The 12,250-nt window shown below is 46.7% G+C and overlaps 2 protein-coding genes across 4 annotated transcripts in view; one reads left to right on the top strand and one right to left on the bottom strand.

Annotated features, from left to right (window-relative positions):
* The window catches only part of LRRC8B (leucine rich repeat containing 8 VRAC subunit B), a 38,657-nt gene extending 37,828 nt beyond the window's left edge, over window positions 1-829 (bottom strand). The window contains exon 1 of one of the 2 annotated variants that reach the window (XM_044302079.1): window positions 727-829. The gene's annotated coding sequence lies outside the window, so the exon portion shown is untranslated. The remainder of the gene's footprint in view (window positions 1-726) is intronic. The other variant, XM_044302080.1, reaches the window with a different exon arrangement.
* Window positions 830-961: 132 nt separating this feature from the next.
* Window positions 962-12,250, top strand: part of KYAT3 (kynurenine aminotransferase 3) — a 49,878-nt gene continuing 38,589 nt past the window's right edge. Inside the window, exons 1-2 of one of the 2 annotated variants that reach the window (XM_044301985.1) lie at window positions 1,001-1,054; window positions 7,739-7,833. In XM_044301985.1, the coding sequence (XP_044157920.1) occupies window positions 7,741-7,833 (93 nt within the window). In that variant the 5' untranslated portion in view covers window positions 1,001-1,054; window positions 7,739-7,740. Of the gene's footprint in view, window positions 1,055-7,738; window positions 7,834-12,250 lie in introns of both variants that reach the window. The other variant, XM_044301986.1, reaches the window with a different exon arrangement.

The following is a 12,250-nucleotide window of genomic DNA, read 5'->3' as shown; positions in this document are numbered from 1 at the left end:
GGTTTTGACAATCTAAGGCCCGCGCACACATACGACGTGCCATACCTCACAGCTGCTCTATATCCGATTAAAGGGAACCAGTCACCACATCGCTCGCCATGACACCACCTTACATGCCAGATGTGTGCTTGTCAATACTTTCTAATGGCGCTGGTCCTATTTCCATCGAAACTGAAATTAGACTTCATATTTTATGTTAATTAGCCCTGGAGTGCAACAAGGGCGGTGCCGCTGCACCCAAGGCTCCACTCCTTTTCCTTCCTGGCCGTGCCGCTACCACCACCACCATTTTGACTCACACCTGCCAATGATGTCTCGCCGTACCTTGTTTGCGCCACAGCCCGGCACAGGCCCGCGCCAGCTGACTGGGCCTCTAATGGAAATAGGACCAACAACAAGTAGTAAAAAAAAAAATATATAAAAAATGATAATGTTGTCCATGACAACCAATCAGATCACTTCTTTCATTTTCTAATCTACAGTGGAAAAATAGAAGCTGGCATTTGATTGGTTGCCACGGCTCCAAGCACCTGTACACGGTTATACGCGTGTAATCTATGGATAACGGGTCATTATAGGAACAGCCTCAACCACTAGGAGATTATTTTAGTCTGCGGCTCATGTAAACCGAATAAACAACGCCATGACACATGTACCATCAGCCTGGGGCACGGCCCCCGCCACTACAATGATGACTGACAGACACACCTAGAAGCTCTCACTTACATGGCTCGGCTCCCATCTGCCTGTGGCCTCTGTCAGCTGCTTCTTCCTACTCCAACACTGCTGCAGCGTATGGCTGTGCACACCAGCCAATGGCGTCTCGCCGTCATCCCAGCGCCTCTATCCTATTGGCTCTTCGGAGTGTCAGTCAACTCTCATCCGCCAAAGCGAGCAAGAGGGAGGGGCTTAGCGATGAGCCTTTCTATTGGCTGCTCTGCCTTTCAATTATGTCGTCCTCCTATTGCCACCTTTGTGCCGCGGTGTAACCTGCTGTCCTTCCTCCCCTCCTCCCCATACTTGCCAAGTTCATTGGGACAAAAGCACGCAGCCAGTAAGTGATATGCAATAATGAATGCAGCCAGTCTTTGTTTAGTGGACTACTACCTGGTGCTTGACAAGAGGTGCTGCAGCAGCTGTGCCATGCATTCTGCCTCTGCCTTCCAGAGGGTTTACATGGGACACCCAGGCTGCACTGTACTGCTTGCATGTCATGGGGATGATGAAACATCATGACTGATTCAGGTTGGGGAATATACTGTATACTGATGTTTAGACCGCTGGTTACACACAGCCCCCCATCTGCAGTCTCACAAGATTGAGCGTAACTCAGTTTAGCATTATTGCTAAGAGTGACTCACTGTCATGCAAATGTATCTGGAAACCATCAACAAGCAGGTTAGGTGATGTTGTCCTATTTTAGGACAGTTTTTATGTTTATTGTGTTTGAGTACTGACAGCAGCATGTTACCTACCTGTCTGTGTATTTGTGGACGTGGTGTGCTCAGGTAGTGTTTCCCCCCCAATATTACAGAAAAGAAAAATGTATTATTATTATTATTATTATTATTATTATTATTATTATACATTTTTTTTTTCCCAGAAGGTTTTTCTTCCGTTTCCTTTACGTTTTTTTGCGTTCCGTATATGGAACCATTAATTTAAATAGGTCCGCAAAAAAAAAATACGGAAGGTACTCCATATGCCACAAAAAACAGAATGCACGCGGACATCATCTGTATTTTTGCGGACTGCAAAACACTGAAAAAGCCATACGTTTGTGTGCAAGAGGTCTAACTGCTACAGCGTCTAATAGAAGATAGGGCTGATTATAGTTGAAGATTTAAAGGGGTTATCCAACCCCCCTGTAATGCCCGGGCCCCTTCTATATATTATACTCACCTGCTCCCTGGCACCAGCGTCACTCTGGATCCTTGCACAGCCGGATCAAAAAATCCAGCAATGGGGGCAGCAGCTTATAGCAGGCTGCGATGGGGACATGCCCCCCTAGCGTTACTCATGATGCTAGAGATGCTTGTCCCCGTTACGGTCTGCTATTGGCTGCCCCCCCCCCCCCAACGCTAGATGTTTTGATCCAAGAATCAGGGAGTTGCAGCGGTGGCCGTGCAGAGATCCAGAGTGACGCAGGTGAGTAGAATGTATACGAGGGTCCCGGGCATTGGGGGGTCATTATAGGGGCTGGATAACCCTTTAAACATGCGACCACCTCAGTGAGGTGGACTAGAAATAAAGAACATAAACAGCAGGTGGCGCCATGCAGATACATTTTATGGTATAGCTCCCCTGCTATACTAGATTTTTATTTTTAGTGGTACTGTGCATTTAAGTGAATCACGGATGTGTGCTGTCGACGTGAAACGGACATGGAAATGTGACCGTCCATGTGACAGTCGGGTTTCCCGGACAGATCACGGATCATGTGCACTAAATTCACTGCGTCCTAGTGAACTATGATTCTGTTGGTTCCAGCCCCACCACGGGTCAGTGTTTAAGAGGACCTTTCACCCTTTCTGATGTGTCTGCTTTACTAAATGCTTGTATTCCCCATAAGCATCTATTCTTAAAACATTGCACTGAGCTGTCCCTCAGTTCTTCCTCCTGGTAACTGAGTATATTGACCTGTGGGTCTTACCACACCACCTTTCAAAATGGGGCGTCCCAATACTGTCAGCACTGATTGGACAGTGCCAGGCTGTGTATGGACACACTCCAAATAAACCCCAGTTGTCAATCTATTGAAAAATATCTAATAGGAATAACAGAGGAACCATTTAAGGCTGAGCTGCAACACCCAGCACGGCTGCTATCCAATGGATGGTGCTGTGTTGAAAATGCTATTGTTAATCCTATTGTTTAAAAATATGTTTAACATAAATATGTGATGTAAAGATTTTTTATTTTTTATTTTTTTTCTCCATGTCAATATCTATATTTCAAAAACAAAAACCATAAATCCTGCAGTTTTCATACTGGCCTGTAAAAATCGCCGCTTCTTGGTCTGTACAGATCGCTTTACTGTAGTTATCTGCTTATCATTACAGGAAGGATTTGAATGACACATATCACCTATATACACAGATAAGAGAGGACCCATCAGTCACAAAAGGTGATTGTACAAGGAAAGGACAAATACGTTTTGACAATCACCTCTGTTCAGGTCATCCTACAAGAAAACACAGGTCATTGTACAAGATAAGGCCTAGTTCACACTGCAATACACGGCCACAGTTCCGTGTGCATTCTGTATCACGGATGCGGACCCATTCACTTCAATGGGTCCGCAAATCTGGAATTGCGGAACGGCCGCACAGAACGGGACCCCTCGGAAGCACTACGGAGTGCTTCCGTGGGGTTGCGTCCCGTACTTCCGTGCCGCAAAAACATAGAACAGGTCCTACCTTTTGCGGATTGCGGACCCATTAAAGTGAATGGGTCCGCAATCCGATGCGGCTGACCCACGGCCGGCGATCGTGCATTGCGGCCGCAATTTGTTTTTGAAATATAGATATTGACATGAAGAAAAAAAATTAAAATAATCTTTAATCTTTACATCACATATTTATGTTAAACATACTTTTAAGCAATAGGATTAACAATAGCATTTTCAACTTTTTTTTTTTTTTGGGGGGGGGGGGGGAGGGGGTGCTATTGTGTCTGTGGCCAATGGGGCAGCTGTATAGTAAAACTCTAAAAACTTGTGATGTTATAAGTAATTTTTAACGTGAAGTCATGACTATGAGGTGATGTGACGCATAAGCTCACCTGTTTATCAGGGAGATTTATCAAAACTGGTGTAAAGTAGAACTGGCTTAGTAGCAACCAATCAGATTCCACCTTTCATTTTCCAATGGAGCTCTAAAAAAAATGAAAGGTGGAATCTGATTGGTTACTATAGGCAACTAAGCCAGTTCTACTCTACATCTACACCCGTTTTGATAACTTTCCCGCAGTATGTTTTAAAGGAGTTGTCTGATGCCTAAAAATGTAGGGGTGGCCTGGCATGGGCCCAGAATTAAGAAATAAACAAACCACTCACCTTAATGGGGCCTCTTGGTTTCAGCGCTGCTTCGCTAGCCGGGAAGTGTGAAGTAGCGTGTATTGGGGTCATTTATCAAACTGGTGTAAAGTACAACTGGCTTAGTTGCCCATAGCAACCAATCAGATTCCACCTTTCATTTCTCAAAGGAGCTGTCAAAAATGAAAGGTGGAATCTGATTTGTTGATATGGGCAACTAAGGGTACTTTCACCCGAGCGTTTTTCTTTTCCGGTATTGAGTTCTGTTCTAGGGACTCAATACCGGAAAAAAACTGATCAGTTTTATCCTACTGCATCTTGAATGAAGAGCATTCGCTCAGTATGCATCAGGATGTCTTCAGTTCAGTCCCTCTTACGTTTTTTGGCCGGAGAAAATGCCGCAGCATGTTGCAGTTTTCTCTCCAGCCAAAAATCCTGAACACTTGCCGGAATGCCGGGGCCGGCTTTCATTTCCATTGAAATGCATTAATGCCGGATCCGGCCCCAAGTGTTCTGGAAAAACTGATCCAGTTTTGTGGTCTGCGCATGCGCAGACCTTTAAAAATGTGAAAAAGATAAATACCGGATCCATTTTTCCAGATGACAACTGGAAAGACGGATCCGGTATTGCAATACATTTGTGAGATGGATCCGCATCCGCATCCGTCTACAAATGGCTGGATCTGCCTGCCGGAATCCAACGACGCTAGTGTGAAAGTACCCTAAGCCAGTTCTACATTACACCAGTTTGATAAGTGACCCCATATATACACATCTCCTTTGCTGGTCATTTAATGCCCTCAGTGGGCATGTGACTGTTGAGCCTGCACCTGGCAAGGACATGAGTCATGTCACTGGCACCGAGGGGCGCCAACCAGATGACTGGTGTTATTTCTTATGTGCCAGGGAAGATCTGCAGATATCTCCACAGGGCCTCATTCACCAGTGTGTGCAGTAGGTGTCCTTCAACTGCATGTAGTAGATGATCACCACATCTCTCCCCCATCAAGAATGTCTGGGACTGGATGGGGCAACGGACCTCCCATACACCAAAGCCAACAACCACCTTGCCTGAACTATGGGTCCAAGTTGAAAAAGCTTAGAAAGACCACAGGAGAACATCCAGCATCTGTATGACTGGCACCATGCCAGAGTGGCAACAAGGGGAGATGCCACCCAGTATTAAAGGGAACCTGTCATCAACTTTATGCTGACCCCACTGAGGGCAGCATAAAAGGTGTGTGCTAAGTCCACATCCGATCCGCAAAAGGATCGGATGTGGACTCATTAATTTCAATGGAGCCACAAAAGATGCGGTCAGCATACCGTGTGCTGTCCGCATCCGCACGCATCCGCCTTGTTGTTTCCCCCTCCTTCAGAGCACAGTGAGGTGACATTGGAGGGGTGAAGCCGGTTGCTCAGGTCTACACATTCACTCCCAGGTCCTTTTTTGGGGTCTCTGTTGAAAATCAAGCCGCCATCTCCATCTTCCAATCATGCTGCACCCTAATTAAAGCTCCACTAATTATTTGAATTCATTCTCGACATTCCCCAAGCTGCTGTTGTCTTACTGTGTGCAAATGTATGTGTGTCTCCTCATTCTATGTCGCCAAACGCATTCTGGTAATTTATATTTCATATTAATTACACCTATACTGTAAATGAAAGTGTAATTCTGTAGAAATACCGCAGAGGTGTGAGATATTGGTTTCCGTCACTTTGTATTGTTATAGGTGCTAGGGCTACGTGCTGAATTCGGTCACACACCATTAAAGAGGACCTCTCCCCCTCTCCTGACATGTCTGCTTAGTAACTACTTGCATCCCCCATGTAATAACAATCCTGGAGCCTCTTTTCTTATCACTATGACATGCCATTCCTTTATTATTCCTGCTAGAAGTTGAATGAATTACTAGCAATTTGAAGTGAAGCTCCAGATGGGTGTTACCAGTTAAGGGTGTGTCCCTGAGACAGACAGCACTGATTGGGTAGTGTCACACTAGGGTTGAGCGGTAAACCGGTGTCAGCGATATGGCGATATCGCTGTTTCCTAATAGCCGTGGTATTTTGTGACGTCATAGAAGCAGTCACATGTGCGCTGACAGCTTCTAAATCTTTGTCCGCCCGCCCCTGCATTAGTACTCACAACCACATTACTGCCCGCAGCGGCCGCCCCCGACTCCTAGTAGCTCCACATATTCATGTCTCTGTCCACCGACGTCTGAATCGGATAACGGCAGAGGCGAGCACAAACAGCCAGGTGGGAAAAGTCTCTCCAACTCCCACACACAGTTTGGCCTGTGAGGAGTGAGAGACAAGACCTTAAACATAGAATAGAACCAGCCCGGGTGTCATACATAAAGGAGCTATGTCTGCCTGCCTTCTGCGGCCTGGTCCTGCCTGCAGTCTGCACACTGATCTGTAATAGCAGGCATTAGGGAATAATGAGTCCTCCATACGTGAGCAACATGACATTATTATACTGAGGGGGGTCAAAACTTGTTCATACAGTGTAACGTCTCCTTGTGGCTGCCCCCGCCACAGTGTAACGTCTCCTTGTGGCTGCCCCCGCCACAGTGTAACGTCTCCTTGTGGCTGCCCCCGCCACAGTGTAACGTCTCCTTGTGGCTGCCCCCGCACAGTGTAACGTCTCCTTGCTGCCCCCCCCCCTTGGCTGCCCCCGCCACAGTGTAACGTCTCCTTGTGGCTGCCCCCGCCACAGTGTAACGTCTCCTTGTGGCTGCCCCCGCCACAGTGTAACGTCTCCTTGTGGCTGCCCCCGCCACAGTGTAACGTCTCCTTGTGGCTGCCCCCGCCACAGTGTAACGTCTCCTTGTGGCTGCCCCCGCCACAGTGTAACGTCTCCTTGTGGCTGCCCCCGCCACAGTGTAACGTCTCCTTGTGGCTGCCCCCGCCACAGTGTAACGTCTCCTTGTGGCTGCCCCCGCCACAGTGTAACGTCTCCTTGTGGCTGCCCCCGCCACAGTGTAACGTCTCCTTGTGGCTGCCCCCGCCACAGTGTAACGTCTCCTTGTGGCTGCCCCCGCCACAGTGTAACGTCTCCTTGTGGCTGCCCCCGCCACAGTGTAACGTCTCCTTGTGGCTGCCCCCGCCACAGTGTAACGTCTCCTTGTGGCTGCCCCCGCCACAGTGTAACGTCTCTCTTGTTGAGTTGCAATAAGACCACATAATCAGTAGAGCTGATGTTGCGATCATGTTGTGTGACCAAAGTCGGCATGTAGCCCTAGCCTTAAAGGGGTTTTCGTGGAGTTCAATATTGATGGCCTATCCTCAGGACAGGTTATCAAGCCTCCTTACAGTATACCAAGCACGTCCACTCAGTGGCATCCGCAAAATGATAGTACATATGCTATTCTTGTCTGCAATACGGACAAGGATAGGTCTGTACACGAGGCAGGTATCCATGTTTTGCAGATCCGCAATTTGTGAACTGCAAAACAGCCAATGGTATGTGCATGAGCCCTTAGGAAGAGGACGTAGTGCTCCGGCGGGGGTGCCGGGAGTAGGACCTCCACCGATCAGATACCGATGACCTGTCCTGATGATAGACCATCAATATTGAGCTCCCGGAAACCCCCTTTTAATAAAGCATTATAATTTGTTTGAATATAATCGGTAGAAATCGCGCAATCTTAACTGCTTCGCTGTTAATGCTGTGCCTCTTATTGACCTGTTCTATAGGCATGTTGATTGCTTTTCGTGCTGTCTGCCCCCTTGGGAGCCGCTCTCAGTTGCAGAAGACAGTCTCCCAGTTCCTCAGGTTTTCCACCACAGGAGTATGTATTGCTTTTCACATTCCAGTGGACTCTTTGCAGCATTGATTTTGGCTCAGATGGGGCCACATTATGCCGGGAGGTTATTTTTGGAACCACAAATGTATCCTCCATGAGCGTAACTTTCACATTTCTTTCTCTTGCTCGGAGATGTTGTTGTCTTGACTTGTGTTTTTTTCCATTCTTCTGACCTAATAATGAGAGTATTTGCTCCATACCCGCAGTGCCGGGGGGAGGATGTGGAATTTACTATTTGTTGATTACAAGAAATCGGGGATGTTTGTTTTAATCTAAATATACGAAACCACACACACATCATGGCCAAAGTCGTGTCGTGCGTAAAACTCAATAATCCATTCTGATGAACTGGAAAATGCTGGAGGAGAATCAGGAAAGGAAGAGATGGCTGCCACGGGCTGAACACACAGAGTCCTGCTGGCCATGGTCCTGGTGATTAGAAAATTACATAGGGGGAATTTATAATCCCCCCCCCCCCCCCCCGCATGTCAGTTTTCTCATTAAAAAAAAAACTTCTTAAAGGGCATCTGTCAGCAGATTTGTACCTATGAAACTGGCTGACCTGTTACATGTGCGCTTGGCAGCTGTAGACATCTGTGTTGGTCCCATGTTCATATGTGCCCGCATTGCTGAGAAAAATGAAGTTTTAATATATGCAAATGAGCCTCTAGGAGCAATGGGGGAGTTGCCATTACACCTAGAGGCTCTGCTCTCTGCAACTCCCGCACCCTCTGAACTTTGACAGGGCCAGACAATGAAAATATCCTAACGCCTGGCGTGAGGAATATGGGGAGATATAATTTGGTGCCTGCCAATTTACTGTCTAGGGTGATCCGGCATCTGGCAGAGGAAAAAGGTTTCACAGGTGGCAAAGCCTCAAAGTGATAACATTTCACACCTTCAGCAGCCGGACTGGAAGCAAGCTTCTCTGACAGAATGACCCCCTGCAAAGTAGCAATGCCATGTTTGGTCTCCAAGTTTACCAGGGACTCAGCTGGATCCATTGGCACCAGAACCGCCTCCCTATTACCTTCCAGTGAGGAGTTATGATCCTAATTGGGTTTTTGGAGTTTTAGCTACCATACCCAAGGGGAGGGAGAATAGGACCCTTCCAGGGGGTGGGAGAGGCGAGACCGACTAAGTGTTAATTGCCCATGCAGGGCATCTCTCCATTGTCTGTCTTCTGAAGGGAAGTCATGCCATGTATCGTGTTCGAAGAGACCAGGAAACTCCGCTGGCATCACTGCCTCCCATGTGACTGCAGCACCAACGCCTACACATCTATCCGCTAACTGACTTTCACATTATCTGCTAATTCTGACTGTACTGTCACCTGTGTTTGCATCTCTGACCCATATATCTCCTTTTTGTATATAGTGTTGTTGTCTATTGTGCCTTTTAAGGCGATTAAATATACAATTTCATCTTGGGTTGTTCTTTTATCTCGATTCCCGAACCCAAACGTCCGTGTCTCGGCTCGTTACATGCTTCCTGGGCTGGTTTCTGGCCCGATATAATCCTGTTAACGGATCAGGCTTATATCCAACGAGGAACTGGTGGCAGTGAGAGGGCTCTCTCAGCTTGTTAGGGTTGTGAGCGACTGTTGTGCCATGCTGGAGGTCCTGTGGGCCACCTCTCTCACTCCCTGGGGTTGTCTGGGTATAACTGTGCCAAGCTGACCTTACATACTCCAAGGGAGTGCGGAACTTCATATCTACCGCACTGCGTGATCCTGAGGTTGTAGTGACGTCAGGCGGTGCTGCGGGGTTCGGTTCGTCACACCTGGCCCCGTCAATCAAAGTGCAGAGGACATGGCAGTAGCAGAGCCTCTAGGTGTAATGGCAACGCCCCTGTTGCTCTTAGAGGCTCATTTGCATATAATAAAACATAATTTTTCTCAGTAATGCAGGCACATATCAACATGGGACCAACACAGATGTCTTCAGCTGCCAAGCGCACATGTAACAGGTCAGCCAGTTTTATAGGTACAAAACTGCTGATAGATGCCAGTTAAGTATTAAAACTATTCAAATATGGTACTGCTGTAATTGTATTGACCCAGAGAATGAAGGGAACAGGTCAGTTTTACTGTATGGGAAACAGTCTAAAATCAAAACCCATAAAACTGTGGTGGAATTGCATTTTTTATTTTTTTTTCCAATTTCTCCACATTTGGAAGCAGGAGGAGCAAGGGTGCACAAAATGGCTGGTTCCACCCTCAGTGCACTTAACTGCTCATTTGCATAGGGATTAAAAGTAATTCTTCTCCAGAATTAGTGAGAGGTATCAATCATTACATTTAGCTGAAGCTAGCGCTAAAAGGCGGGCTCAACAGTGAGACCCAAAGTACTGAACCACCATTTGTAACACTGGATACGGAGTCTAAAATACACATTATATATATATATATATATATATATATATATATTAAAGTTCACACTTCAGTTATTTGGTCAGTTATTTCCATCAGTGATTGTGAGCCAAAACCAGTTGCGGGTCAATGACACAGAACAGGTGCAAACCTTTCCATTAGACCTTATCTCTGAGTAGCTTCACTACTGGTTTTGGCTCACAGTAAGGGCTCATGCACACGACCGTATGGCTTTTTCTCCAGTTTTACAGTCTGTTTTTTACGGATCCGTTGTTCAGTTTTTTGTTTCCGTTGTGTTTAAGTTTCCGTTCCGTTTTTCTCTATGCCATATACATTATACAGCAATTACATAGAAAAAATTGGGCTGGGCATAACATTTTCAATAGATGGTTCTGCAAAAACGGAACGGATACAGAAGACATACGGATGCATTTCCATATGTGTTCCGTTTTTTTTTGCGGACCCATTGACTTGAATGGAGCCAAGCACCGTGATTTGCGGACAAGAATAGGACATGTTCTATCTTTTCACGGTACGGAAATACGGAAATGCTGAAACAGAATGTACACGGAGACACTTCAGTTTTATTTGCTGAACCATTGAAATGAATGGTTCAGTATATGTACCGCATACTGAACTAAGAAAATGGCCAGTATACTGAACGCAAATTACTGTCGTGTGCATGAGCCCTAACTGATGGAAATAACTGACCAAATAACTGAAGTGTGAACTCTGCCTAACACAATGGGTATTTTAAAGACTTGTTCCTTAAAGGGACTCTGTCACCACTTTCTAACCCCCACTTTTAGAACTATAGTTCTGTCCATGGAGCCCCTGTGATTTCAATGGTGTTGTTATATGCGAAATCCGCAGGATCGTTTTGATAAAAAAACCTTTTATCTAACCTGTCATTCATGAGGATAAGGTGCCCAGGGCGTTTCTCCCGGTCTGAACATGCCGCCAGCCGCCGCCGCCGTTGGTGCCCAGCTCCTCCTCTGCCTTGAATTTGCGCCGCCTGAATGTCAAGAAATACGCCTCCGGCTCTCCCTCAGTCCCCCCTCCTTCTTTTCTAAGATCCCGCGCGTGCAGCAGTGTTCGCGTTAGCGGGAGGTTGAGCGAAGTGCGCATGTGCATGCGCATGCGCACTTCGCTCAATGAGGCTGAATCGAAAAGTCCGCACGGGCGCATCAGGCACAGACCTGTGCGCACGCGCGAAATTTTAGAAAAGGAGGGGGGACTGAGGGAGAGCCGGAGGCGTATTTCTTCACATTCAGGCGGCGCTGAAAGGATCAGAGGAGGAGCTGGGCACCAACGGCGGCGGCGGCGGCATGTTCAGACCGGGAGAAACGCCCTGGGCACCTTATCCTCATGACTGACAGGTTAGATAAAAGTTTTTTTTATCAAAACGAGCCTGCGGATTTCGCATATAACAACACCATTGAAATCACAGGGGCTCCATGGACAGAACTATAGTTTTAAAAGTGGGGGTTAGAAAGTGGTGACAGAGTCCCTTTAAAGGGGTTATTTCCCTTTAGCAAATAGCGTTTATTATGTAGATTATGTTAATGCAATGCACTTACTAATGTATTGTTATTATCCATATTGCTTCCTTCGCTGGCTGGATTCATTTTTTCATCACATTATACACTGCTCGTTTCCATGGTCACGACCACCCTGCAATCCATCAGCAGTGGTCATGCTTGCACATCATAGAAAAAAAAAAAGCACCAGCCTATGTGAGCTCCCACAGTCCCAGCCACCAAATAGGCCAGCACTCTTCCTATAGTATGCAAGCACGACCACCACTGATGGATTTCAGGGTGGTCATAACCATGGAAACAAGCAGTGTATACTGTGATGGAAAAATGAGCAAGTCAGCAAAGGAGGCAATATGGACAATCACAATACATTAGTAGATGGCTTGTATTAACTTTCTCTACATAATGAATGCTATTTGCTGAAGTGAGACAACCCCTTTAAAGGGGTCTGGGACATTGATGGCATCTCTAGGGTTGGGTCCTACCTCTGGGA

This window comes from Bufo gargarizans, chromosome 7 (assembly GCF_014858855.1).
Source record: "Bufo gargarizans isolate SCDJY-AF-19 chromosome 7, ASM1485885v1, whole genome shotgun sequence".
NCBI classification, from domain to species: Eukaryota; Metazoa; Chordata; class Amphibia; order Anura; family Bufonidae; genus Bufo; species Bufo gargarizans.
The sequence above is the reverse complement of the archived record's forward strand: the minus strand, read 5'-3'. Positions and strand labels throughout refer to the sequence as shown.